This window comes from Trichoderma asperellum, chromosome 4 (assembly GCF_020647865.1).
Source record: "Trichoderma asperellum chromosome 4, complete sequence".
In the NCBI taxonomy this organism is placed as follows: Eukaryota; Fungi; Ascomycota; class Sordariomycetes; order Hypocreales; family Hypocreaceae; genus Trichoderma; species Trichoderma asperellum.
In genome coordinates this window covers 3,408,135-3,435,603 of record NC_089418.1, presented here as the reverse complement: position 1 = coordinate 3,435,603, position 27,469 = coordinate 3,408,135, and the positions used below count along the sequence as shown (strand labels likewise).

General features: G+C 51.9%; 6 protein-coding genes across 6 annotated transcripts; 1 reads left to right on the top strand and 5 right to left on the bottom strand.

Moving 5' to 3' along the window:
* The first annotated feature begins 85 nt into the window (after nt 1–85).
* Nucleotides 86–1,787, top strand: TrAFT101_007508 (uncharacterized protein). Its single transcript, XM_066128069.1, has 8 exons — nt 86–371; nt 424–449; nt 536–664; nt 798–900; nt 979–992; nt 1,138–1,375; nt 1,460–1,554; nt 1,652–1,787. Exons 1-8 carry the CDS (start codon nt 314–316, stop codon nt 1,706–1,708), a joined length of 720 nt encoding a protein of 239 aa, XP_065984184.1. The 5' UTR covers nt 86–313; the 3' UTR covers nt 1,709–1,787.
* Nucleotides 1,732–5,118, bottom strand: TrAFT101_007507 (uncharacterized protein). The gene is made up of 3 exons (XM_024906869.2): nt 4,559–5,118; nt 2,928–4,435; nt 1,732–2,824 (listed from the first exon to the last, which is right to left on the bottom strand). The coding sequence occupies exons 1-3, from the start codon at nt 4,737–4,739 to the stop codon at nt 1,895–1,897; spliced, it is 2,619 nt and encodes an 872-aa protein (XP_024759394.1). The 5' UTR covers nt 4,740–5,118; the 3' UTR covers nt 1,732–1,894.
* A 1,153-nt stretch (nt 5,119–6,271) lies between these two features.
* TrAFT101_007506 (uncharacterized protein) lies at nt 6,272–9,411 on the bottom strand (the record flags this gene model as incomplete). The annotated part of the gene is made up of 3 exons (XM_066128068.1): nt 6,272–8,242; nt 8,390–8,523; nt 8,583–9,411. 3 exons carry the CDS (start codon nt 9,409–9,411, stop codon nt 6,272–6,274), a joined length of 2,934 nt encoding a protein of 977 aa, XP_065984183.1.
* A 197-nt stretch (nt 9,412–9,608) lies between these two features.
* TrAFT101_007505 (uncharacterized protein) lies at nt 9,609–16,276 on the bottom strand (the record flags this gene model as incomplete). Its single annotated transcript, XM_066128067.1, has 4 exons — nt 9,609–13,633; nt 13,820–14,059; nt 14,150–16,034; nt 16,121–16,276. 4 exons carry the CDS (start codon nt 16,274–16,276, stop codon nt 9,609–9,611), a joined length of 6,306 nt encoding a protein of 2,101 aa, XP_065984182.1.
* Nucleotides 16,277–16,465: 189 nt separating this feature from the next.
* On the bottom strand, nt 16,466–18,065 carry TrAFT101_007504 (uncharacterized protein; the record flags this gene model as incomplete). Its single annotated transcript, XM_066128066.1, has 2 exons — nt 16,466–16,614; nt 17,954–18,065. 2 exons carry the CDS (start codon nt 18,063–18,065, stop codon nt 16,466–16,468), a joined length of 261 nt encoding a protein of 86 aa, XP_065984181.1.
* Nucleotides 18,066–20,850: 2,785 nt separating this feature from the next.
* On the bottom strand, nt 20,851–24,427 carry TrAFT101_007503 (uncharacterized protein). Its single transcript, XM_024910009.2, has 2 exons — nt 22,241–24,427; nt 20,851–22,172 (listed from the first exon to the last, which is right to left on the bottom strand). Exons 1-2 carry the CDS (start codon nt 23,451–23,453, stop codon nt 21,217–21,219), a joined length of 2,169 nt encoding a protein of 722 aa, XP_024759398.1. The 5' UTR covers nt 23,454–24,427; the 3' UTR covers nt 20,851–21,216.
* Between the last annotated feature and the right edge of the window lie 3,042 nt (nt 24,428–27,469).

Here is a 27,469-nt window from a genome sequence, read left to right as displayed (position 1 = left end):
ATTGGAACTTGCAAGGTTCAGCCTTCTGTGGCGCAGGCGATGTGGGGTGCATCTAGACCTACATACAGTATGCTGCAGCTGAGACTGTGGCGCGCCAGCAAAATACAGGCGACGAGTGCCCAGTACGCAAGACAGCAGTGGCCTGGAAGCTCTACAACGCCTTACCCTGCAACTTTGGATTTGCCTGCCAGGCTATATCTCCATTTCTATTCTCACTGCTCGAGAATTCATTCCTCGCCTTTCAACTACAATAATCCCTTTGACCGATCTGCGAGTATTATATCCGAGATATACACGGCCCATTGTTCTCACTATGGCTGAAACAGATGGCGATAAGTTTCCGCTACACAGAGCTGCGAGAGAAGGCAGAGGTACTGAGCTCCATGCGTATATTCCAGCATTACAAAGCTAACATGATCTCAGTGTCTGTTGCTGAGGGCCTCCTCAGGGTACGTTCAAAAAGATGAGAAAATAAATACACACATTGGGTATACAATAGAATGAAACTCAAACCATCTGCTAATACATTTCATAGACGGATCCCAAGCTCTCAAAACGCAAAGATGACGACGGCAGATATCCCATCCACTGGGCAGCCTCTTCCAACAGCTATGACATTATTCTCCTTTTAGCAAACCAGTCGAGCTTCGACCCGGACATCCAGGTAAAGAACCCTACACTTCTACTAATATATCATCATCATCATCGACGGTATCAATGTTGAAATGAGAGGAGATGACATGGAGCAATTCTCAACCCAACGTTACTTACACCAAAAGTTGTTTACATAAATATAGGACGATAGCGGTTGGACTCCTCTCATGATTTCAGCCAGCGTTCAAAACAGCGAGCCAGCATTGAATCTCCTTCTTCAAAGGGGTGCTGATGTCAATATCAAGAGTAAGCCGTTAGCCAAATTAGCGACAACACAAACTTCAACCCTTTGCTACAACACGCACCTTACTAACTACTCCATAGACAACAACGGCCAAGTGAGTTCCAAATGCCGCTTATTTTGTTAACACATTTTTCCACGCAAAGAAACAAATTACATCCAAACTTCCCATCTAATAACAGCCGAATGCGTATTATAATACACCACCATAGCTCGAGAACTAACACCAGCCCACCCCCCAGACTGCCCTCCACTTCGTCGCCTCCAAAAAGAACCTCGACGTCGCTCGCCTGCTCATCAACTCGAAACCCCCAGCTTCAACTCGCGTCCGCGACCGCCGCGGCCAATACCCCATTCATCGCGCTGCAGCCGTCGGGTCCGTACCCATGGTTATGCTGCTGCTGAAGAACAGGAGCCCCCTGAATGCGACAGACAATGAGGGCTTCACCCCTCTTCACCATGCTGTCGCAGAGGGTCACGGTATGTCGAATCTCTCATGGCACCAAGCGGGCTTTTCAAATTGCATATTTGTGACTAAGAGTAAAGCTAATTGCTGTTCTATAGGAGACACCGCCGTCGCTCTTCTGAAGGAGGAGGCTGATTTTACACTCAAGACTTCCGAAGGAGAGCTTGCTATTGATTTGGCTCCAGACAAAGAGGTAAGGCTGCCCCGACTAAATAGCTCATTCCACAGCCATCTCCCCCCTTTCATACGCGCATTTCATCACATATGTATTGACCAACGTACCAAAACAGGTCCGCCAATTCATCATCCAGGGCGCTGAAAGAGAGGGCATCCAGCTGGTCGATTAGTTAGCAAACTTTATATCAAATGCAGTGGATTGATAAAGTGTATAGAAATGTACAATTCTAATCTACATTGGATACCACGCCCCTGTCGTTTCAAATCATTGTGCTTCATTAACGCTTTTCCCCTTCCACTTGTTTTCCCTATCCTTCTATGAACCTTCCCGTAGCCCAAATCCAAGGACAAGCCACTTACTTTACAGTTCGCTCTACCAGTTCCCGATACATCGTCTTAACGTCGTCTACATCTGCTCTCAGCTCCTCAACTAGCTCGCTCTTCTCTCCTAATAACTCCAAGGTGGTTTGATATCTCGTATCCAGGTCGGCAACTTCCTTTTCTAGATCCGGCACCCTTGCAGACGCTGCCTTTGCCTCTTCCAAATCCTTCATCAGGCTCACCATATCTGATCTCGCTTCATCTCTCTGGCTACAGACCCTTGCCATCTCTTCCTTGGCGGCAACCCTTTCTGCCTCCAGGCGACGTATTGCGGCGCTCATCCGTTCCACTAATTGGACAGATGGTCCCGCCGCCACGGTTGACACTGAAATCATATCTTGTGCCAGATTGCGAGGCGATGAAGGGGCTGTATCGCTGATTCCATTCTCCCTCTCTACCACCGACGGAGGTATCGTTGGTGGTGATTCCAACGGGTGATCCAGAGGAGAGAACGGAGATGGAGGAACAGATCCAGTAAGTGACAGTGGCCCTGTTCCCGTTCGAGTCGGTAGATACGCAGAGGGTCGGCGAAGAGGACTGAAACCTTCTGCTGCACTATCTAGTATGTTTACAGGAGTGGGAGATCGTCGTATGCGGTTGGGAACAGATAACGAAACAGCTTCGGAGCTGAATGTTCGCGGGGCAGAGAGTAACGGCGACTCTGGGCGGCTTTGGGTTCGTGATGATGCTGTATTCGCAACTTCATCGATCCACTGTCGTCCTGACTCAGCCGAAAAGGCTCTGCTTGCAGCTTGCTTCTCCTTGTCCAGATCTGTGCGGGTTTGCTCGAGAGCCGTCTCGGTAGCTTTCGAGGATTTTTGGAGAGCGGCAAGCTCTTCACGACAGGCTTCGAGCTGCATCTGCGCATCTTGTAGCTCATCTTCCAGAGTTCTGCTACGCTTGGCCTATAGCAACAAAGTCACTCAAGTTAGCACATATCAATAGAGGACGAATATCGACCGGGGATGGAAGAAAAGACGGAAATTGATTAGAACGTGTCAGACGTACCGCATCTCGGGCCTTCTTGCGCATTTCAGACTCCCGCCGCTGTGCTTCGTCTCTTTCACTCTCCAAGCTGGTCGTTTTCGACATCAAGGACGCCTCTATGCCCTGCCAATTTTGTCTGGCTGACGTATACTGTGACTGTAACGTCTCTATCTGCCGGAACAGCTTAGCTTGAGCCTCGCCTCCTGTGCTGGAGGCAGCTTCTTCTGCCGTCACCCGTACGCCTTCTAGCTTGCCCTCCATGCTCCGAAGCTCAAGCCGTAGCTCGGCTTCGACGGTGTTACCACGCTGGATGGCACGCTCAAGCTTCTCGCTCGCTTCTATGGCATCTAGTCGGGCCTTTTCGCCCTGAGCTTCCAATTCTGCTCGGAGAGCATCATTTGCATCTTCGAGTTCCTTTTGTTTTACTCGCTCTGCGGTTACCGCTTTGCTCACAGCATCCGCTTTGGCAACCTGGCCTTGCTCCTCCTTTGACTTTACTTCCTGCTCAAGTCGACGAATGGTAGCGTCTTTGCTGGCATTGTCCTTCTTTAAGGCGTCAATTTCCTTCCGTAGAGCTGCAGTAGCCTTGGTGGCCTCCTGCCGGCGCTTTTCCTTCTCTTCATCTCCGTCCAAGCGGTCGCGCAGCGCTTGAATATCCGATGCCATTTTGTCCTTTGCTTTTCGTGCTTCGTCCAGCTGCTTGTCACGCTCCCCTACTTGAAGCCGCAAAGTCTTGATTGCTGCTCGATATTTTTGCTCCGCTCCGGCCAGTTTCTGGCCTTCTTCCATCAGTAGCGCGATTCGCTCATCCTTCTCCGCGAGCTTCTTTTCCTGGCTACCAGATGGGGCTGCCGACGCAGCCTTCTTTGCGGAATCGGCGGCATTTTTAGATAAATATTGGAGCTTGGATTGTATAGAGTCTATCCGTTCAACGTACTCTTGAATCTCCTCTCGATGTCGCAATTTTGCTTCCTCGAGCTCGCGAGCCAACTCGGCGGCATCAAGTGCATTTTCTACAACGGTTGTTGCCGCATCGGGGGTATCTGTTGGAGTTTCGTCTTTGACCACTTTTGTCGGCGTGTGCTCGTCCACCTTTGTCGGCGTGTGCTCGTCCACTTTTGAAGGTGCTTCTTTGAGCGTCTGCTGCTCCTCTGTCCCTGACGGAGCACCCTCTGTTTTGTCAACAGCCGGCTCCAAAGGAGACTTGGCAGCAGTGTCATCGTCGTCTGTTATTGTTATTGGTATTGTCGTCGTCGTCTCCGTCGTCGTCGTGGTAGTAGAGGTAGTGGCAGCTGTGGGATCAGGGGCGGCTTGAGGCGACTCGGCCTCGGATGTGGGCTTCTGTTCTGACGGAACCTCAGGCTTGTCTTGATCTATCGAGGGCCTCTCCATGGAGCTTCGGCTAGCTGCATCGATGGAGCTGCGCGGCGACGCACTCGCCGGCGAAAGCGCATTCTTGTTAGCCAGGGCCTTGGCCAGCCTTGCTTGCAGTCGATCATTTGCGCGGCTAGTCGACGATGCTCGAGAGTCTGTTGCACGAATTGCCTTCTGGTTAGCTGCTGGCGCTGTTTGCATGCAACTGGCTGGGAATCCTGCTTGCCCCTCCCCCCTCCCCCTCCCCTTGCCTGTTCTCAGCCGCATCACTCACTCACCAGAGCTCGTCACTTTTGGACTGGCAGCCGCCGTCGCAGCAGCGGCAGTTGCTGCCGGTGGCGTCGCGCTGCGATCATCGTCCGACTCGGCCAGGATGGTGTCCAAGCGGGACTCGACGCCCGCCACGGCCTGCTGGAGAAACGAACCCCATCGCGACGCCTGCTTCCCCGGCGCACTCATGGCGTAGAAAGAAGAAGAAGAGCCTGTTTAGTCGTGGATGCAGCGTCCCCTTCGGCCCCTGGAGGCAGAAAGGGCGTGACGGCAGCAAAAAGAGTGACGGACGGCCAAAAAAGCAGCAGCTGGTTGGTTTCTGGATCTCAATTGAAGAAGCCGCAGGCCACGCCACCCCCAAACAGGCGAGGTTGAAAACGGGCTTCCGTTGACCGGGCCAGGGCCTGGGAAAGGCTAAATCTAAAAATGGCGGGCTAATCACACTGCAGTTGCGACCCCTCTATAGGCCTGCTTGTACAATGACATGCCGCAGAATACAGAGTACATCCATGGCATTTGCTGATTTTCTTGGATTTACCATCATGTATGGCTCTTTCATGGACACATGCACACAGTCGAACGCTTTTATGTAGTACCTACCTTAATTCTTCTACAGTACGTACTTATGGCCTCTTGCGGCCAACAGTTGATCGAACTCCAAGACACGCGTGCATCCCGTCAAGGCGCCCCAGTTCCGGCATGGGCCGTGGGGAAGCCACCTATCACCTGTCACCAAGTATCCAAAGACGCAGTGATCACATACTAGCATCACTTTTCTCTCCACAGCATAACCTTACTGTACTTGTATACATCGGTACCTCAGTGGTAGTAGAGGTACGCACCCAACACCTCACCGCAATCACCTCACCGCAATCACTTGATTTAGCCAGCAATTCACATCTACACAAGTACTGTAAGTACTAACTAGCATATAGCAAATACATGCCAACAGCAATTGACAGCCATCAGACGCAGTTCATAAGGGCAAGTGGCCCGTTTTGCCCGGTCAACGTGCACTGTACATGGCTGCGCTACTGCACAAGGCGCACACTATTTCAATCCAATTGATATCATTTGCGAGTCCAAGATTCCAAGAGCTACCCAGATACCCACAGCGCATATGCAAGATAAAGGAACAAGTAGAAGAAAGAGATGAAAAAAAAGTACAAGTACCTAGTAATGCGAGGCAATTTTGCATCATCCATCTCCATCTCATGATAAAAAAGTGATACACGACTTGGCCTCCAGCGACCCAGGACCCGATTCAAAAAGCCGTTAGAACAACTCGTACATCATATCAAACATCGTTGACGAAAAAGAAGAAAGGAATCGAGAAAAGCACGGCAGAAGAAAAAAAAAAATAAATCCCACCCCATCCCATCCCTACACTATGACTGGGAAAGAGACTGCCTCTAGATATTCCGGGATGGACTGGCCCGAAATCCCGGAACAGAACTGGCAGAGCTGTAATAAATATGATGCGGTAATGCCGCCTTTGCCGCATAGCAGCGTCTCGAGTTGAAAATAACCATCATCATGTCATGACAAGCGAAGACAAAAACAGACAGCACGCAGAACAGTAAGGTTGAAAGGCATGAAAGCAAAACAAATTGAGACGTATAGGTCATCAAAAAAGAAAAAGAAAAGAGAAAGAAGAATGAAAAATAAAATAAATAAAAAGATCAAACACGCTTGCTCAAGATCCATGCGTCTCTCGAATTTCATCCAGCGAGCTTTCTCCACCAGCTGCTCCGAGGCGCTGGCTCTGCGTATGCAGCAGAATCTCGTCGGCTGCGATGGCGCTCATCGCTTCCTTCTGAAGCGCCATTGCGCTTCTCCCGCTCTCGTCTCTCCCGCCTCTCTCGGCGGCGTCTCTCGTCCGCATCCTCGACAGGCACTTCCTCGTGCTTGGCTCGTCGTCGAGCGCGCCGGGCTTCACGCCGGGCCTGTTCGTCTTCCGTATGCTGCACCGCATCTGTCATGTGTCCAGCATCATCCAGATGCGGAGGTGGATCTGAATGCTCTTTGACCCACGAGGATGTCCCTGAGTGCGGCCACATCCCGGGGGCAGCTCTCTTGCCATCTCGTCGACGCTCCTTGGCCGGATATACATGATCGTCTACCACAGGCTCAGTGTAGCGTCGACTGCTCTTCCTCTGCCTGTTATATGCTTCCTCCTCCTCAGCAGCAGCTTTGGCGGCACGTCTGGCCTCGCGTCTGCGCTGTCGTTCGGCGGCTTCATCATCAGAGGGATCTGCATGAGACCTGCGCCGCTGGCGTTTCGAACTTCTCTGTACGTCTTCCTCTCTCTCCCTTTCTCTCTCCCTCTCCTTTTCCCTCTCCTTTTCTTTGCGTAGACGTCGTTCAGCCCGTCGAGCCTCTCGCTCATCCGCCTCACGTTGTTCGTCTGCTTCACGTTGGCGAGCAGCCCGTCGCTCACGACGAGCTTCTTTCTCTGCCAATTTGCGACTCTCGCTATCATCTCTGCGCTTCCGTCGTCGTTCACGATCGTCGCCAGTCCGCTCCGACTCTCGCTCTGACTTTCTAATCTTGCGACTAGACACTCGCGGGCCTTCACGTTCTGTCTCCACCATGGGTATGTCGAAATCTACGCCAGTCTCAACCTTGGATGCTCTGGGTGTCATGAAGCCGCTAAAGAGCCCGGTCAATCCCGCCTTCTTTGAAGCCGATGCCGCTCGCCTGTGTGAGTGTTCGGGACTAGAGGGCTCTGCTGGCATGACAACATCATCTTCGCGAGATCTCCTATTTCGATGTCTTTCCTGTGGATAATCTGCATGAGCATCATCTCCGAGAGCTCCCATCATAACAGCTTCTTCGTCATCTTGGTAATGCGCCCTGCGAGTCTTTCTTTTTGAGCTTGACTTATCGAAACCAAGGATTTTAGCAGCCTTCGACGTCACGTCGGGAGACTCTTCTGGGGGTGGAGAAACAAGGCCGTGGCTAGTAACGGTATTTCTCCTGGGCCTGCTGCTGCCGTTCATACTGGACCGCCTCTCTTTTTCTCGTGTAGACATTGACCTAGTGGGAGGAGGGTTGCTGCTGAACATCCCCGTGAGTCGGTTTCGCCCTGAAGACTTGCCCGACTTTTCTGCTCGCTCCGCCCTGTCAGAAGTGGAGTCTCTGGAAGACGCCTTTTCCACTGCCCGCCGAGAAGAGCGTTCTGACTTGTGCTTGGATGACCGCTTCTCTTCCCTTTCTCTGCGCGGTGGGGATGCCACCGCGGGCCATTTCTCCTTCTCTCGGCTGGATCTTGACCTTTCTTTCCTCGATGATTTCGGCTCCGGTGGTGGCGTCAAAGGCGGATCAGGGACGGCGGGAGGAGGCGGAGGAGGCATCGGAATCTGCGGAGGCGGGGGAGGCATCATCATATCCTCCTCCTTGGGCCGCCGTTTCTTAGACTTCCTTTCCTTCCTTGGCCCTTCGTCAATGATGGCGACTATCTCATTTTCATCACCATCGTCGCCAGGGAATCCCCCTGGAACATCCGAAGGTCTTCGATGCCTTCTCGATGTGCCCCTGTCACCTCTATCAGGTAAGACTACTGGCACTGGCACGACTATTGGCTCCTCCGCCTTTCTTCTTCTCCTAGATCGATCATCTTGAGGCGGTGGCCCCTTCTTCCTGGTTGGCGTCTCTTCCATGGCATCTCCATAGTGTAATCCGTCATCCTCCTGTTCAAAGTCAGCTGCTGGTTCTTCTCCAACCACCTGTTCATCATCTGCCGCTTCGACTTTTGGCATCTCTGCGGCATCCTCTTCTTCTTCATCCGAGTCAGATGCTGGTGGGGGTGGGGGTGGTGGGCGGGCGGGATCGGCTACTTCTTCAGGTGTTTGTTCGAATGCCTTGAGGCCATTAGCAATTCTACCGCCTAGGGATCTTGATCGTTCTGAGGATTTCTGCGATCGGTCGTCACTTGACTTAGCCTCTGGCTCCGGTTCCGGCTCCGGCTCCTCTAGAGTTGGTGATCTCAATTAGCAATCCTTCTTCAGAAATGGGGGGAACCCAACATACCTTTCGGTTTCGACTTCCTACCACCGAGACCCCAGAAGCTGAACGCACCCGCTGCGCCCGTCTCCTTGGGCGCAAGCAGCGCTTCGATCTCAGCAGGGCTCATGTCAAAGTCAGGATCCGGTTTCGCCCCTGACTCTGGCTGAGAGGATCCAACATCTCTCTCTGCTTCTGCCTCGGATGGAAGATCTCGGGACTTCTTGTCCTTCTTGTCCTTCTTATCTCTCTTATCTTTCTTATCCTCCTTCTCCTTCTTGTCCTTCTTGGAGCTCTTCTTCAACTTCTTGGCGGCCTCTTCAGCTTCCCGCGCAGCTTCCTCTTTAGCCTCTCGGGCAGCTCTCTCCTCTTCCTCACGGGCCGCTGCCTCTGCTTCTGCCGCTCGGATGGCTTCTTCTTCTTCGTCGTCATCGGCGTCGATATCGTCGTTATCATCATCGTCGTTAGCATCGTCGCCTGTTTGGAAAACATCCCTATCGTCGTCGTCGTCGCCGTCTTCGTCTTCGTCTTCGTCGTCTTCGTTTTGCTCAGCATTAGCAGCGGCCAGCTCAGCTTCGCGCGCAGCTTGCTCCTCCTTTCTCTTGGCTGCCTTCTCTTTAAGATGGCTCAGTCGTTCGCTATCCTTCTTAGATAGTTTGCCCTTCTTTTCTCTCTTGTGTCGCAAGTCAGCCATTTCTTTCTCCTCTTCGGCGATTGCAGCTGCTTCGGCGGCCGCTTCTAGAGCAGCTTGCTCCGCCTCTAGAGCAGCCTGCTTTTCGACCTCGCGAGCCGCTCTCTCATCGGCATTGGCCTGAAGCTCATTCAGCCTCTTCTCGGCCTTGTATGAGAGACCCATGAACGAGTGGGCCTTCTTATCAAGGAGCTGCGCCAGTTCTTCCTCCTCCTTAGCAATTGCCTCAGCCTCTGCGGCCTCTTGAGCAGCTCGTTCTTCCTCTTCTTTAGCCAGACGTTCAGCTTCCAGAGCAGCCTGCTCTTCAGCTTCCCGAGCGGCCTTCTTCTCAGCTCGCTTTGCCGATCTAGCTTGCAGCTCACTTAGCCGCTGCTCTTCTTTACTTGACAGGCCCCTGAATGTCCTGGTCTTCTTTTTTCGAGTAACTCAGCGATTTCTTCCTCTTCTTTAGCGATAGTAGCAGCTTCTTTTGCTTCTCGAGCCGCCTTTTCTTCTGCTTCTCGAGCTACTCGTTCAGCCTCTAATGCAGCTTGCTCTTCAGCCTCCCGAGCGGCCTGCTCCTCAGCTCTCTCTTCAGCTCTGGCTTGCAGCTCACTTAGCCGCTGTTGTCCTTTGCTGGTCAGGCTCTTGGCTTTCTTCTTTGCAAGCAGCTGAGCAATCTCTTCCTCTTCCTTGGCGATTGCAGCAGCTTTTTCCTCTTCCTCTCTAGCTATTCGCTCAGCTTCCAGTGCAGCTTGTTCCTCAGCTTCCCGAGCGGCCTGCTCTTCAGCTCTCTTTGCAGCTCTAGCCTGCAGCTCACTTAACCGTTGTTCACCTTTACTCGTCAGACCCTTGATTTTCTTTTTGGCGAGTAACTGAGCAATGTCTTCTTCTTCCTTGGCGATTGCGGCAGCCTTTTCTTCTGCTTCCCTGGCTAGTCGTTCAGCTTCTAAGGCTGCCTGCTCCTCAGCCTCTTGGGCAGCTTTCTCTTCAGCTCTCTTTGTCGACCTTGCTTGCAGTTCACTTAGTCGCAGCTCTCCTTTGCTTGTCAGGCCCTTGGTTTTTTTCTTTGCAAGTAGCTGAGCAATTTCTTCCTCTTCCTTAGCGATTGCAGCTGCCTTTTCCTCTGCTTCTCTAGCCAGTCGTTCAGCCTCTAGAGCAGCCTGTTCCTCAGCTTCCCGAGCGGCCTTTTCTTCAGCCCGCTGAGCGGCTTTAGCTTGTAGCTCATTTAACCGCTGTTCTCCTCTGCTTGATAGGCCTCTGAATGAAGACTGTTTTCCAAGCAACTGAGCAATTTCTTCCTCCTCCATGGCGATTTCAGCAGCCTTTTCCTCTGCTTCTCTAGCTAGTCGTTCAGCTTCTAAAGCAGCCTGCTCTTCAGCCTCTTTAGCGGCTTTCTCTTCAGCTCTTTTTGCCGCTCTGGCCTGTAGCTTATTTAATCGCTGCTCGTCTTTGGTTGATAGGCTTTTAAATGCAGTTTTCTCTTCAAGTAAAAGGGCCAATTCTTCCTCTTCTTTAGCAATTGCAGCAGCTTTTTCATCTGCCTCTCTAGCTGCTCGCTCGGCTTCTATTGTAGCCTGTTCTTCAGCTTCCCGAGCGGCCTTCTCTTCAGCACGCTTTGCTGCCTTAGCTTGTAGCTCATTCAACTTCTGCTCTGCTTTAGCCGATAGGCCTCTGGGAGAAGATTGCTTTTCAAGCAGGAGGGCAATTTCTTTCTCTTCTTTGGCGATTGCGGCAGCCTCTTCAGCTTCTTTGGCGGCACGCTCCTCAGCTTCCTTAGCTGCTTGTTCAGCTTCTCTAGCAGCCTGTTCTTCGGCTTCTCGGGCTGCCTTCTCTTCAGCGCGCCTCGAGGCATTAGCTTTGAGCTCACTTAGTCTTGCCTCCAACGAAGACGTCAGCCTTCCTTTTGATGATTTAGCCCTCTTCTCGACGAGGGAAGCTAGCTCCTTTTCCTCCTTCAGGATAGCGGCGGCCTTCTCAGCTTCATCAGCAGCTTTCCTAGCCTCTTCAGCAGCCTGTTCTTCAGCTTCTTTAGCCAGTCGTTCAGCCTCCAGAGCAGCTTGCTCCTCAGCTTCTCGGGCAGCTTTTTCTTCAGCCCTCTTAGCGGCGCTGGCTTGGAGTTCGCTTAGCCTCTCTTCGTATTGAGGCGAAAGCCTTCCTCTGGCTGTTTTAGACTTCTTCTCGAGGAGGTACGTAAGTTCTTCTTCCTCCTTAGCAATCGCAGCAGCTTCCTTAGCTAGCCGTTCAGCCTCTAAAGCAGCTTGTTCCTCAGCTTCTCGGGCAGCCTGTTCTTCAGCCCGCTTGGCAGCTCTAGCTTGAAGCACTTTCAGCCTTTCTTCCCCTTTTGCTGACAGTGTTGACTTGGCCTTCTTGTCAAGTAACAAAGCAAGCGCCTTCTCTTCTTCAACAATCATAGCAGCTTGCTTTGCTTCTTGAGCGGCGCGCTCATCAGCTTCTTTAGCTAGTCGCTCAGCTTCCCGAACAGCCTCTTCTTCCGCTTCCCGGGCAGCTTTTTCTTCAGCCCGTTTAGCGGCCTTAGCTTGGAGCTCGTTTATCCTTTCTTCACTTTGGGGCGAGAGTTTTCCTCGGAGGGTTTTGGACCTTTTCTCAAGGAGTAATGCAAGTTCTTCCTCCTCTTTAGCAATTGCGGCCGCCTTTCTTGCTTCTCGAGCTGCTCGCTCATCGGCTTCTCTGGCTGCTTGCTCAGCTTCCCGAGCTGCTTGTTCTTCAACTTCGCGAGCAAGGCGCTCGGTTTCACGGGCAGCTTGCTCCTCGGCTCGTTTCGTCGCCTTAGCCTGAAGTTGGCTCAACCTCTGCTCTAGTTTACTCGACAAGCCCATGAACGAATTATGCTTCTTATCGAGTAGTTGGGCTATTTCCCGCTCTTCTTCTGCAATCGCAGCAGCTTCTTTTGCCTCCTTTTCCTCCTGGGCAGCCCGCTCTGCTGCTTCTTTAGCGGCTTCTTCAGCCTCTCGAGCGGCCTGTTCCTCTGCCTCCTTAGCAGCTTGTTCCTTCTCTTCACGGGCAGCCCGTTCTGCGTCTTGAGCTGCTTTCTCTTTTGCCCGCCTTACTGCATTTCTTTGGAGTTCAATAAGCCTGTCTTCCTCCTTTTTAAGTAGCTTACCTCCTCTTTTGACTCTCTTTGCTTTTAGCGCGGCCAACTCCTCCTCTTCCGCAGCAACGGCAAGAGCAAGGGCAGCTGCCTTTTCCTCTGCTTCGCGGGTCCGTATTTCAGCTTCACGGGCTGCCTCTTCAGCTTCTTTAGCAGCTTGCTCTTCCGCCCGGTTTGCAGCATTTTTTTCGAGTACATCAAGCCTGTCTTCGTCTTTTCGAAGGAGCCTACCTCCTCTCTTGGCCTTCTTCTCTCTTAACGCGGCTAGTTCTTTTTCTTCTGCGGCAAGAGCAGCGGCTTGTTCTTCTGCCTCGCGAGCTGCTTCCTGGGCCTCGCGAGCGGCTTTCTCCTCTGCTTCTCGAGCAGCTTGCTCCTCCTCTCGGGCTTTGCGTTCGGCTTCTTGGGCTGCTTGTTCTGCTTCCCGTGCTTTTCGTTCTCTCTCGCGCTTTGCGGCACTTACCCGAAGAGTGATAAATCTCTCCTCTTCTTTCCTGAGAAGCTTACCTTTTTTCTCCTTCTTTGCCATCAGAGCGGCCAGTTCCTCTTCTTCTTCCTTGACAATGGCAGCCGCTCGCTCTTCTGCTTCGCGAGTAACCCGCTCCTGCTCCTCGGCCTCGCGTGTGGCTCGTTGCTGATCATCTTCTGCGGCTTCTGCTTCTTCCGTTTCGTCGACAGTCTCAACTTGGGGCTCGTCCACTTCCTGCTCTTGGGCTTCCTTGGCAGCTTGCTCTTGTTCTTCGCGAGCGGCGCGTCTTTCGGAGCGTTTTGCGGCAGCTTCTCGAAGCTGGGCAAGCTTTTCTTCATCCCTCTTAGATAGCTTGCCCTTTTTAGTCTTCTTCGCAACCAAGGCTTTAATTTCTGCTTCATCGGCGATTGCGGCAGCTTGTTCCTCTGCTTCGCGAGCAGCCCGTTCTTCCGCCTCTCGTGCCGCTTGCTCTTCCGCCTCTCTGCGAGCAGCCTCTTCAGCTTCTCTGGCTGCTTGCTCCTCGGCAGCTCTTTCCTCGGCCTCTCTTGCCTTGGCTTCTCGCTTAGCTCGTTCCTCAGCCCGTTTCGCGACGTTCTGTTGCAGGAGAGTGAGTCTGGTCTGGTCCGTTTTAAGCAACCTACCCCTCTTATTTTTCTTTTCCGTGAGCATAGCTATTTCCGCTTGGTCTTTGGTATCAAGCGCGGCTTCTGCCTTGGTTTGTGCTTCCTCCTCAAGTCTAGCCTTCTCCTTCTCTTGTTCAAGCCTTTTGAGGTCTTTCTCGGTCAACTTGGGCGCTTTCGATCTAGAAGACGTGGTCGCATCGGGATCTGCTGCTTCCACTTCAGATTCAGTAAGGTCCATGGAAGGGGGTGTTGGTGCACGGGGAGGTGGATCAGCCAAGGCCTCCTTCTGGGATTTCGACTTCGCCCTGCCGGACTTTGTCCAAACAAAGCTATCGACATCCTCAACCTTGCTGCCCCTGACCTCCTCTACGTCGTCGGGATGGACAATCTCACCAGTAGTCTCACCCACAACTTCAACCGGACTTTTGAAATTATGCTTCTTCTTGTCCTGGATCGGAGTGCGGTCGGTTGGTTCTTCAATGCCATCGGGCTTCCACGACGATTCGCCTCGCTTCTTATCACTCTTACCAATACCCCAAGAACCGAAGAAGTCTACACTGCCACCGAATGCGTCCGTCGTGTCCAGCCCTATAGCGTTAGAATCATCTGCATGTGGCGGATTGCCTGAGGCGCCTAGCCGAACCAAATCAGTGCTCCCATTCTTTTTGTCCTTTTTAGAATGCAAGAAGTCTTCGTTCTTGGACTTTGGGGCTCTGGAATCACCTTTGGACGGATCAGAAGCTGATAGCTTCTTCTTTTTGTCCTTATCCCCGTTGCTCACCAAGTCGTCGATATGCTGTCCGGAAGACTTGGGACTTTGCGTTTCCGCCTTGTGAGACCCTTCGTCCACGCCGGATTCTGTGAATGAATCGCCCTTCTTTTTGCCTGCGAAGCTCCAGAAGCTCCAGCTTCCCTCGTCTTGATCAGTTTTGTCGAGTCCATCTGAAGTTTCATTGCCATTTGTACATTTGTGTTGATCAGGAATAGGTATAGGAAGTTTTGATGAGGGTGGCGGTTGGTCGGCTAAGCCTGACTTTGTCGTCTTCTTCTTGTCGTTGTCTTTGCTCTCTTTCTCTCTCTCCTTCTCTTTCTTATCCTCTTTGGACGGTTTCTTGGCAGTATAGCCCCAAGCATCGTCTGCTGGTGGTGGCACAACCTTAGATCTAGGTTTAGCCTCGGGTTCCGGTACGGCTACAATGTCAGGCTGCACTCCTTTTTCTCTCTTCTTCTTCTTATCCTTCGATCCAGATACGGCCCAAACATTCTCGGTGAGTTGCGCTGCTTCTGCGGATGGTAAAGGTGGAACGGGAGGAGGTGGCGGTGGAGGCGGTATTTGTTCAGCTGGTTTAACGCTCTCTTCGGCTTTCTTCTTATTCTTTCCAAGTCCCCAAAATGACCAGCCCTCATCTTCCTTTTTCACCGCTTCCTGCCTGGGCGCTGGCTTGGGCTGCGGCATGGGATCTGACTTCTCTTCCTCCTCAACTAATGAATCGCTTGCGTTCTTGTTATTCGTCTCTTTGGTGACCTCTTTGCCTGCGATGTCGTCATTTACTGCTGGAGCCGGCGCAGTGACAGATATGGATGCGGGATCGTTCTTTTTGCTCTTTTTCTTGGCCGGATGCTGATATCCCCATGGGTCCTCGTCCCCATTTACAGCATCCTGGGGAGTCTCTACTTGTTTTTTGGTCCTGCTCTGTGTCGCATCGGTGTCGGCGACTGAAAGTGCTAGAGATCCTGATTGTTTTGGGTCGCTGGTGCTCCAAGGGTTGCTCTCGAGGCTGCTCTTTTTGTCACCAGCGTCGTCGGTATGGGCATCGTTACCACTTGAGGATCCGCTGACGCCCCAACCACCAAGCGATTTGATTTTGGTGCGGATAGCGGCCCCAATCCCACTCTCAGACTCTGGCGCGTGCGACCCAGAACTAGCGTTTTTCCCGCCGTCGTCGTTCAAATTTACGTCGTCAAGAGTGCCGTCGTCAAACGCGTTGGTTGGAGGAGGAGGAGATTCGGCTCCCGTTCCTGTTTGGGACTTATCCTTTTTCTTGCTCTTGGGAGGAGCCGACAAATCATGTTCCGCGTTGTCATTGTTTACACCCCTGTCCTGATCCTTGTCCCCATCACCGCCACCACCATTATTTCCGTCACCTGCAGCTCCGCCCTGGTCTGCATTGCTACCACCACCACCTTGATCCCCACCGCCATTTCTGTCAGGGTTCTGGTTACCTTCCTTGGATCCCGCTGGAAGTCTCCCGCTGCTGGCGTTGCCATTCGCCCCTCCCTTTTTCTTATTCTTGCCTTTGCGACAAACGACTCCGTCTTCAGAGGTGAAATCAATTATTATTGCATCGAGAATCGGATCGTCGAGGATGCTGGAACGAGATCGCTTGCGCCGCTCCGATTGGCGGGGGTCTGGGGACGATTGATGAATGGGCCCGGCGCATGGCGCTTTTCGGCGAGCAAGCGAGTCGGCGTGGCGAGGCTCTATAACATGATGGAGAGAAGATATCGCTACGAGCCTTGCATGATGGCGGGCGACTCGTTGTGGGAACAAGTCAGGAACTATTAGTGGTCTACCTTGCCGTGATGTGCCTTTTGAGAACGATCGATGCTATAAGCCCCAGGTCAACGCCGTGAACGACAACAAAGATGCCTATATAATGCATGAGTCTCCTCTCCGCAAGGGTCAATACGCACCTCTCCGCACTCGATCCAAGCTCGAGATATAAGTCGCAGCCGGGCCTGGAGATTATACTCATCCCGCGCGATATTTGGTTGCTGGGTGATGGACCGGCTCTCTGCGCATCTCTTCCACGGCAGCTGATTAAACGCCAAGACATCGGCGGCTGCCATTGTTACAATGGGAGCTGATGTGATGGAACGGCTGTTTCGCAGTCATGGAAGCTATGCGTCTCATCAGAGAGCGGGAGAATCGGAGGTGAAGATTAATTAATTGAAAGGTATTTCGAGCTCCCTTTGTGAAGTAGGGTCTCTGCGCAAGGGAATGAAGGGAGGAGAACTGATCCGAGGCGGCGTCCACACTTACTGTCGATCGCACTTGAAATAAGGCGGAAACGAAGACAAAATTTCGATATCGTGGACGGAGAGGGGAATATGATGTCGAACAGGGAGCGCGCCGAGTTCCTGGATAGACAAATGAGGGTGGTTTTTTTGGTCAAAGAGCCTAATGCCTGTAGCCGTGTAAGTTGTGTTGCCACACCAAACTTGATTTTCAACAATCGCAGCAACCAATCGATCTAAGAACGAACAAAACAAAACAAGCAAAAACAAAAAGAAATAGAAAGAAAGAAAAAATATGATGAAGAAGAGAGAAGAGAGAAAAAAAAATAACAACGGGGTACCGACAAAGTAGGGATGGGAGTGTTATCACAAAATGGGTGGCTGTATAAGCTGAGTCTGAACTTTTTTTTTTTTTTCTCAAATTTTTTTTTTCTCTGGTACTAGCTGCAGCTTCGGGTGAAGCGTCACAAGCGCAGCTACCGGCAGCTAAGATAACTGATAGATACCTGGCTCGGCAGTAGTAATGATGTACAACGGGTAAGATGACACCTTGGCAACGACACTGACTGGCGATCTTGAGCCGTGCCGTCCGCCTCGTTTTCCCAGGTTCGCTGCCAACTACTCGGTACTAAGGAAGTACAAGGTGAGTTGTCGCGCGAGGTTAGATATAATAGCTGCAGTCTGAGAAGCGCTGCAACATGCAGTTAAGACGGATCAAGGCTAGCCAATATGGAATAGGTCCAAAGAAAGCCGGACTGTAGAAGTAATGGCCAAGATAAGTGGGATGGATCATGGGCGGCCCTCCATAAAGCATTCCAGCGAGGCTGTCCGCAGGGGAACGACCAATGGAGCCATAGAAGGCGCGCCGGACAAGTGACTGGCCACCAGTAGAGAAGTGTATAGATACTTGGTAGGCGAGGCGAGGCGGCGATGCAGAGAGGCCAATGATAGTGGTGCCCTCGCCTTAGAATCGCCACTGCAGCGAGGGAGAAGAGGCCGTATCTCAGCTTGATGTCGCACAAGGCCGTCCTGACGGCTGCGAATTCACACCCTCTTGCTGAGTTCGCCGCGCGGGATGCCCTCCTCCACGGGCAGCGGATATCCAGGAGAGCCTGCCGGCGAGAGATGGTGCGCGACGCGGCGTCTGGAGTGCTACTTTCGGGTGCTACGTGCTACTAATAGAGGACAATGAGTGCCTGCGAGTAAGTCAAACGCATCAATGCAGTCTACATGGTGTCTAAGCGGGCGCTGCTGAAAGGTAGATCTGTGTAAGTATGCGCCGTCAATACCAAGCGATATCACACTCCCGTGCCAGAGAAGCAACGCAGCGACGGCATTGATATGCGACTCGGTGGAGATTGGGGAGCGCCTTGCCGAGAACTACCAGACTGTCGCGTACATTGACAGCGCGATGCGCAGTGTTTCTGTCTCACTCGCACATGTGAAAGCATGCAAAGATGCAGTGTTGGAGGTACCTGGTACGCCGGAACTGGGTACCATCTGACTGACCTACGATAGACAAGCTCGAGCCCTCGTGGGACATGCCAGAGGCGGACAAGGGATACTGTGAAGGTTTGGAAGGCGCTTGAGGGCAACAACGTGACACAAACGCTGCCGTCATGGCCCTGCCCTGGCCTCGCCTCGCTTCCTTCCCTGTCCTTGACGCGCAGAGCAGCGCAGAGCAGAGCAGGAGCAGGCAAGCAGGTTCGAGCGGTCGAAATGCACATGAGCAGGCACGCCTCCCACTAATCCCACTACTTCCACCTTCCCGCCAGCACCAAGATGCACAGAGATGCGGCGGCCCGGCCAATCAGGGCGGCGCGCTGGCGGAGGGCTGGGCGGGCTGCAGGCCCCATTCGCTTGTCACCAGACCCCCAATCTGCCTAGCGGCCTTTTTAGCTGCACAGCTGCAGCAGCGCTGCTCCATCTCGCATGCAAAGTCGCGGCCCAGCCTCCCTTGGGTACCTCGTTGGTAGCTTTGCGGGGAGCTGAGCTCTGCAGAGCTAAGGGAGCTCGTCCAGCAGCATCTGCAATACATGGCATGTACTTTGATCTTTGTGAGCTTGACTCGAAGGGCCATCCCGTCCATCGATAAACATTGTCAATCTCAAGCTGCACAGCATTGTAAGAAGCTGAGATTATATTATATTGCATCTGCAGGCTGCGTCTTGTTTCGTCTCTGCGCCTCATGTGTTTTGTGCGCGCGCAACGCACGACGCCTGCGCATCCCACTGGTGAGTGGTTGTTTATTTGTTTACTTGTTTATGTTTTCAACTTCTTTTACTTGTATTCTTTTCAAACTTTTACAGCAGCATGCGCTATTTGCATCCCTCCTAACTTACTGATGCATTAGCACAGAGTAGCATCTGCAGGGATGCGGCCCAAGAAGAGCATCTCAATTTATCCGCTAGTACGAAGTCTACGAAGCAAGCACGCACTCACACACTGGCTAAATCCTCCTAAAACCAAAACACCACAAACAGCCATCTACACAACAGCAAGAAAAAAAGAAAGAAAGAAAAACCATGCGATCCTCCACTGACGCTCTCCCCACGCCCTCCAGCACTTCGTCGTCTTCATGGGCCACCTGCGTCGTGTGACATGCACCTGTAGACGCAGGCGCATGCAGGGCCCCTGTTCTGCCCGCCCCAGCTGCAGCTGCAGCAAAATACGATCAAGAAACAAGAAAAATCTCGCATACTTGTACATGCGCATGCGTCGCCGCATAGGCGGGGACATGCCTCCAAGTACCCTCTCCGTACATGGATGGCTCTTGCTAGGGGCCACGAGCCCGCCGCCATTGGCTGCCCGGGTCTTGCATCGAATCGACCGACATGCCTCGCATACATTAGTACATACATACTTGACGAGAGCACGCTCACGCACATACTGTACTTGTACAGTAGGGCACGGCCAGGGTCCATGTGCATGGGGCTACAGCGGGCGACTGCAGGCCATTCAGGCGTCGTCTGCTTGTCTCTTCACCGCTGGCCAGCTACATACAGATTCCCGGCTGCGCTCCCTGCCGCTCATCGGCCCTCAGACATGCCGTTGTCTATCTTCGACATTCATGCATAATCGCAGCCCTTGGCCCATGTTTGATATGTACCTTGAGCCTTGAGTCACTTCACATGCTCTGCCCAGCATTCTCTGTGACCATGTCACGATTTCTCATGCCCCTCACTGGCCCGGACCAAAGCCCCTCCCGATCGCAGATCCTTTGCGGAGCAATAATGCGTGCTCATAGGCCTATGAGCATGAGCATGGTATACCTATACGGAGTAATACCTATGCAGTTATACACATCCGGCACGTATTCTGGCAAACAACAATGCATGCCTAGGTAGGTATAGAATAGAATCTGCCAAGACAATATTGGCATCGTCAGTTTGGCTGCAGTATCACGTCGTTCAAAAAGCAAATATTTTCAGACACTACTTGGAAAGCAACAACGATGAAAAGAACGTCATTTGCCACGCCGCAGCCGCCATACACAAGTATGCCTCTCTATGTGACGTGAGTAGCAGCCCTGGAGAACCCAACCTAACAAGGGCCTTCAGAGCGGTCAAGCCCAATATTCACTCGTCCGTCCGTTCATCGGGGTTGTTTCTATTAAAACACGGGAAAATTAGGTATTTTTTCTCCATCTCCCCAACCTCACATCACGCCATCAATTTTGGTGGTGTCATGTGCCATTAGAACCATAAATAATTACCCCAGCGTCATCACCGCTGCCCTCCATTCGGCCAGTGACGAAACAAGACGTGAAAGTAAGCCGACTTCGCTCAGCTCACATTCCACCCTACAGATGCAGCTGAATCTTTCTTGTAACCAAATTATGCAAAAGAAAAAAAAAAGTATGCAAGCAGATCCTATCTTTACATTGAGAAACCCCCCCTGTCCCGTCTTCACTTACCATGCATTGTAAGATAAGGAGAACTGGCAGGGAAAGAGGGACAAGAAGACACTTTAAGCAAGCTTAAATGAGTAGCCGAAAGTTTGCTTCTTTCGTTATTTATACGACTACTATTCAAATTCCTGACTATAAACATCACAACAGCTATACCAAAGAGAGAGAGCATGTATGATAAGCCTTCATCCTCACTCCAAGCAAGCACTTTTTCTAGAAAATGACAGTTCCCAGTAGAGAGATGTTATTGTTTCCTCTTGTAGCCATTCTGTGCATATCCCATTCTACAGGACCCATCGCCGTAAACTCGTTAGAAAACAATAGGTTTCTTGCACTTGTAAAGGCTCATGATTGAAAATGCAAATACATTAATAGATACGTTAGCTTACATCTCAGTCACAGAAGGGCTCAATCAACAGCATCAACATAATCAGGTACAAATGAACAAGGCTTTATTCGGTAAGACTACATCTTATCAATAGCATCACCAAACTAAAAGTGGTGTCGCAGGAAGTCAGTGTAACAATAAGCTTCAAAGAGTTGTTGGTATCTATGCGACGTGCCGTCTAATAACCCGAGCCATCTCAGAAGAATTTTTCCAAAAAAAAAAAATCAAACGCATTAACAGACTACCGAATGCCGCCCATTCCACGATAGAGTCAAGATCGCCGATTCAGAAGCGAGCATCAGGGGGCGTGGTAGTTAGACACCCCATCATTGTGGGATAAATAATGAAAATTTCGAAAGTGTGATATATATATAAAAAAAAAAAAAAAAAAGAACAGTGGGGGGGAAGAAGAGGGGAAGGTAGAAGTGATAGAAGAGATCCAAAGAGATCCAAAGAGATCCAAAGAATTGTAAATCAGCGCCCATATTCGCCGGTATAGCTCATCTCGGCATAATTTTGGTTCATGCCTTCTTCGGGGTATCTTGCTCCAGAGCTACTGATGTAGCCGCCATCGTCACCATCGTCGTAGTCGCTGGCATCAAACGATGATCTCCCACTCAGCTCATCATCCAGTCCGCCTCCCATGTCGGTCGTTGACCAGTTCATCTGCGCCAGTGCGGGATACTGGGCCAACAGGGCCTGTGGAAGGGTATAGTTCCCACTAGCATCCATGGGATAAGCTGGGCCGGTGTCCATAGCCATGACTTGCTGGCCAGCCATGTTCTGTGCCATATTCTGCTGCATCCGCTCTTCCTGCCACTGGCGCTGCCTTTCTATCATTTCTTCGTCCAGCAATGGTTTGATGCAGATTCTGCCTGCTTCGGATCGAAAGTGTCTTCCCAGAGCATCGGCCCGCGCAAATCGTCGGCCACAGCCCCACTGGCCACCAGTCTTCAAGTCTCCCTTACAAACAAACTTTTTCTCTCCAGAATGCAAACTTTCATGTCGTTTTCTGTCGTGTTGTCGAGCAAAGGCTTTACCACAGACTGTACAGACAAACGGTCGCTCGTCAGTGTGAGTGCGTAAGTGTGATCGTAGGTTATAGGCGCGCGTGAATCGTTTGGGACACAGGTTGCACTGGAACGTGGCCGGGTGCTTCTGTGTGCGCTTATTGGATCCTGCTTCCTGGCTGTTTTGATACTCCGGGTCAGCCAAGCGCAAAGCGATTACGTTGTTTGGCACTGAGGAGGTCGACTGTCGCCGTCTGGAGGCTGATGATCCAACTGACTGCCTATCGAGAGGAGATAAAGATCGGGATGCATCTGAACGGGTCGTAAGATCAACACCAAGAGAGGGTCCTAGATTGTTAGGAGGTAGCATTCCCGGGTGGAATGGGTCAGTGACCGCACGTGGCCGAGATTTCGGACGGCCTGCAATAACGAATTAATTTCCTATGCGTCAAGTAACATAAATCATAAAATCATCAAAAAAGGCTTACCTCGTTCTGGAGGAGTGAGGGAATCTTGGTCCATTTGAGACTTGGGCGGCTCAAAGCCGCCTGGTCTTGTATTGTTTGGTGCAAAGTCGATGTTGATTGCTGGCGGCGCCATTTGGTGCATATCGCCGCCACCCATACCGCCTTGCAGTGATGGGAAAGTCTCGTGGTTCGGCTGCAAATCGGGATATCCAGAAGCTCCCTCGTACGTGGCATTCGGTGGAATCAGATTGAACGAGGGCTGGATAGTCTCCGGCATTTGCTGTGGCATTATGCGAGGACTGATTGCAGGGCTATGTGAAGGGCTTCGACCATGATAACCAGGACTGCCGTGGTCAGCTAGGCTGAACGATCCGATACCAAGCACCTCTTGGTAAAGGCTGGCGTCTGCAGGCCTCTGCAGGGGCGAATGGCCTGAAGGATCAGGATCAAATGTGTCGGAGCTGATAAGATGAGGCGAAGGAGCTACAGAGGAGACGTCGGAGAACTCCGAAGGCGTTCGTCGATGACCTTGGAACTGAGGTTGAGTCCAGTCGCCGATCTGGCTCGGGAGAAGCGCGGCTTCGGGTCCTAAAGAAGCGTTCCTCGAGTGAGTCGATGGCGGCGACGAGAACTGATGTTGGCTGAATGGAGGCGACTGAAGGCTGTCTGGCTGTAAGAGCCGTGGCGGGGTTGGAGACTGATGCGAGTGCGGGGAGGTCATGGCATTGATATCGCCAAGTGCAGGCTGCTCAAAGAGAGGGGCGCTGTATTGATCTCCTTGCTCAGCGCTCGAAGGGAAGAGAGAAAAATCGCCGTCAGGGAGATTGGGAGAGATATAATTATGTTGCGCCTGGGTGTTCAAAGACGGGGTGGAGTCGGCACCGGTAGCTTGCGGCTGCTGTCCGAAGCTTGCGCTGGGGTCAAAGCCGGTAGTCGAGTCGACAGCGCTGGCTTGTGCGCCGAGGAAGCCGCTGGCGTTGAATGAGTCAAAGTTTGGATGGAGAGATGCCGTGAATGCTCGATGCTGCTGCGGCTGCTGTTGTTGTCGCTGCTGCTGCTGTTGTTGTTGTTGCGACGGATCCAAGCCGACGCCGATACCAAGTCCAAGACCGACGGAAGGCTGATCGCTTGTGGGTGCGAACGGGCTCCGAGTCGGCGAGTGAGATTGGTTTATATCAGGCTGCTGAAAGTTACTGGCCGACAGCGACCTTCCGCGCTGGGATTCTTGATCCATGATGGCGGCCGAGCACTGGTGCTTCTCGTCTTGCGAGGCAGATTCCACAGTCAGCCTTCCAAGCTACAGCGGGGAGGCTGTGCACTGGCGGCAGCGATGCAAGGTGCTGGGGCGCGGCCCTATCACAGCAGGGAACGCGTATAGTGGTGCGAATCACAGTCCGAATAGTGTTTCAGACTCACGGTAGTGGTGGTAGAGAGACAAGCTGCGACTCGTACTGCCACGAGCGGGCGCGGGTGCCCAGGTACGCGGTGGGTTTGCCGTGGGTATAGGGCTGGACCTGGTCTGGTGCTGCGAGGCGAGGCGATGCTGGCCGGTAGAGTTTGGGAATGGGACTGGCGGCGAGAGGATGAAGGAGGGGACCTTTCTGGGGGGTCTTTCTCTGTCGGGGCTCGTTCGGGTTGGGTGTCAAATCATCGAGCAGAGACGGGGGACCAACGAGGCTGTGCAGAGACCGGGACTGCTGCAGTAGAGGAACCTTGTGGCCTCGGTGATACTCGAGAAAAACGCTGCAGTGACGGCGTCTGACCGGGCTGCTGACGACGCAGTTGGTGCCAGATGCTTCGGGTTGGTCGACGTCTGGTCAGGCTGGAGACCGGTGATGTAGGAGGCAGAAAGCTATCATGCAAGTGGGATAGCAGGTGAGATCTTTGTTCAGCTCCGGCGCCGCTGGTTCTCGCTAAGGCCGGCAGGGCTAGGCACAGGAGCACTGCAGTACCAACCACGCGCTGAAGGACTGCTAAACGATATTCATACCCGCGCGCAAATCGTACGAGAGCGTCTGCTGCTTGATATGTCAGTTACCGCTGGAGACTGGCGAAAGTGCCCGTGGAGAGGGTGCGCCATGGAATGAAGGCTGGCTCTGGTTACCTGTGCCCAACGAGCGATATCCGGCACTGGGGCCAGGCTGCTATGGAGCACCGCTAGCTGTTGACCGTCGGGCTATTCTTCAGCTGCCAGCCGTTCGCGCAAATCTCTGGCAGCTCTGGGTATTTCGTAATTAGCGTCTCGTCTTGGAGCAGCCATCATGAGGAAGAAGGGAAGAGGCCAGCCGCGACCCCGCACAAACTGTGCTGCCATTGGATTGGTGCCCCTCCACAGCGGCAAGGGGGGACGAGAAAAGGGACCTATTGGGTACTAGCTGGGCCGGGCATCGCTAGACGAAATGCCACTATAAGACATGCTCTTGGCAGGGCCCAGGAGAGCCACAGCCAAAGTATCCCGCAGGTACACTCAGGTGGGCGGCATGTTGCCATGCTAAATAGTCTAGAATATCCACCAGCTACGGAACTGCCCCGAGCTTCTGACGCTTCTGGATCGTTTTCGTTTTTTCTGGAAGAGAAAAAAAAAAAATTTACCACACAATTTGAGTTGGTAGGTCACTGCTGCTTAGTACGCGTTTTCTAGAGAGTGCCAGTACCAGCACCAATATTTGCCTTGATGCCTATGTACCTTCAAGTTGATGCCTACCCACCTACGTAGCATTATCCACTGTGCGAATTGCCTACCAGGATATCCAAGGTTCTCTTACCAGGTCAGTATAAATACAAGGGACTACTGTACCCTGTTGAACTGGTTGCAGTTCATACAAGTACTAGGTAATCGTGTACTGCGAGTATGTATCGGTACCCAGCGGAGAAAAAAGTGCCAGGGAACATGTCAATCTGCTTTTGGAAAGCCTGCTAGGGATTCGCCGCGTTCCAGATGCCTAGCCGAGTCGATACAACGCATCGCTCCACAGGCGTTTACAGCATGTACAAAAGGGATCCATTGCTAATCATAGACGGGCAGACTCACATGCGAACCCCCCTTCCGCCCTGCTCTTGGACGAAAAGCCTCTTAATTTAAACGAGGCTTGACATAATCAAGCCACAGTCAATGGCAGAATGTTTAATGAAGCAGCTAAACGGCCGGAGAAAACATCCTGAAACTCGCATTGGCAATGCCGCGGGCATTTGAGTTGACGCACCGTTTCTCCCCACATGGCTTGCGGTGATGACGAGTTTGGTCAAGGCCAGGCCTGGCGCTACGACGATGCTAAGCTTTCACCCATGCCAGGGCCTGTATCTCCGTTCTGGGACAGCTTGGCCATGTCATAAACGGCAAACAACATAACCTTATTAGCTCGGTTTGGGTTGAAGGACGGGGCCCGGCCCTGCTCTGCAGAACATCGACGAGCTGACGACAACTACCCATCCCATGATCATGCTTGTATAGATCTACAGTCTAAGCAGCATGCATAGACTGCGCTTTTCACGCGTCTCAAGCTAAATATAGATATATTATACGAAGTTTGGCGGAGCAAGCACCCAAAACCGATTTAAACATGTTTTTGATCCATTCAACTTCGCCCGTCTATGCTCGCGAAGCCTTCCCAGTGTTTCGTATGCATCCCAAAGGGGACGAAGTTGCAAAGAGCGAAGGGGGCTGTGAAAAGGAAAAACAAGTAAATGCCAGCAAGATTACAAATATATATCATCAACCGGGGGATAAACGCCCGATGAGCCAAAAGTTTTAAATGTATTAGTGTTTCGAAACAAATGAAATAAAGCAACCAGCGGTTGTCAGCAGCATTGTCCGTAGCAGTTTCAAGTTGACATCCCAAACACGAGAGAGAGAGAGAGAGAAAAAAAACAGGGAAAAGGGCCAATAAGATGGAGAACATCACAGGAAACTATCATTTAAAATCCTTCCTTAGCTGGTGCGCTGTTTTTTATTGTCTGAGGTCCATCCTTGCGTCCACAGCCACACCGCAGTGACGTACATATTTTCGGCCATGTTGCCAGGGAGCATTGGTTGTGACCTCATCTCAAGGCCACGTTTAATAAAACACGCCAAGCGTTAGGCTACATGAATCGAATACGGAAAGCAAAACGCATACAGAGGTACCTATGCTCTGTGTGCTCTATAAACTCCTGGTCAGTTCTTATCCAAACAGTCGACGGTTTTGCATTTGACATTTGACATAATCTCGTTAAAGAAAAGAAAAAAAAAAGCGAATTTCTCTTTATTGCTACCAGATGTAGCATAGCCCGTCCCAAAAGCTGCAAATCTTTCGGCTACCGAGAGCCAATCGGCTACCAACCCTCGCCGCAAACTAGATCCCTTTTCCTATTGGCCAGCGCCTGGACCCTTTCATTCGGATCAGCTTGCAAGGCTCTCCGCAAGGCTTTTTTTTTTTTTTTTGTGTGTGTGTATCCCTTCTTCCTCTTCCCCTGGTCTCTCCCTCCACGATGCTGTGCCCTTGAATTTACCACAACTAGTACAGAATACTACCTAGCATTACTCCCCCCTGGAATTCTTAAACGCCCTTTTCATCGTACCTTTTTTTAGACGATTTAGGAAATGTCCGAATTAAGGGGGGGCCTTCCAGATTGGCACTTTTGCGGGCGCTAATGATTCCCGTCCTGCCGCTGCGTCTGCCTGTTGTGGACGGCGTGCCTATTCTGGTCCCATGTAGCGCGCTTTCGGTGCTAATACTAGCAGTAAATACCACCCTGATGCATGCTGCAACTCCGTGTATTCTCGTATCACGTAGACTTGATACGGAGATTTGAGTTTCAATCGCGAAGTCTAAGCCCTGGCAGGCGTCTAAACCTCTCAACCCAGGATGACTGCGGGAAATTGAAATCAAATGTCACGGGTACCGCAAATGTCACTGTAGCCACTCTCGCCTATTGACTGAATCGACTGATCCATCATCATCATTGCGTCCTCGCCGTTGGCTGCCTCATCGTTGGTTGCCTCTTCTCACCATTTTTTTTTTTTTTTGCCTTGGGTAATTACGTTCAACATTCAGAGTTGTTGTAACAGAGTCGAGAGAAGAGTCCTATCTGTCTACCTATCCCAAATTCCATACGCCGCAAGTTCTATGCAATCCCTCCCAAGTTTCTAGCCCAATTTTTCTAGGCATCCGGTCAATCCTATGTGATATCCTATGCAAACGCTCTTTTCCCCCATATTAAATCAAAACGCAATAATATCAACCATGACACAACTTCGTTTCTTGAGTCTAA

Bases quoted from the DNA above. Each gene is read 5' to 3' on its own strand.
- TrAFT101_007508 (XM_066128069.1), top strand. From the start codon at position 314: ATGGCTGAAACAGATGGCGATAAGTTTCCGCTACACAGAGCTGCGAGA. The intron at 450-535 runs GTACGTTCAAAA...TACATTTCATAG, and splicing joins TTGCTGAGGGCCTCCTCAGG to ACGGATCCCAAGCTCTCAAA. The intron at 665-797 runs GTAAAGAACCCT...ACATAAATATAG, and splicing joins GCTTCGACCCGGACATCCAG to GACGATAGCGGTTGGACTCC.
- TrAFT101_007507 (XM_024906869.2), bottom strand. From the start codon at position 4,739: ATGAGTGCGCCGGGGAAGCAGGCGTCGCGATGGGGTTCGTTTCTCCAG. The intron at 4,436-4,558 runs GTGAGTGAGTGA...TTCGTGCAACAG, and splicing joins TCCAAAAGTGACGAGCTCTG to ACTCTCGAGCATCGTCGACT. The intron at 2,825-2,927 runs GTACGTCTGACA...TTGTTGCTATAG, and splicing joins GCAAGAAGGCCCGAGATGCG to GCCAAGCGTAGCAGAACTCT.
- TrAFT101_007503 (XM_024910009.2), bottom strand. From the start codon at position 23,453: ATGGATCAAGAATCCCAGCGCGGAAGGTCGCTGTCGGCCAGTAACTTT. The intron at 22,173-22,240 runs GTAAGCCTTTTT...TCGTTATTGCAG, and splicing joins CCTCACTCCTCCAGAACGAG to GCCGTCCGAAATCTCGGCCA.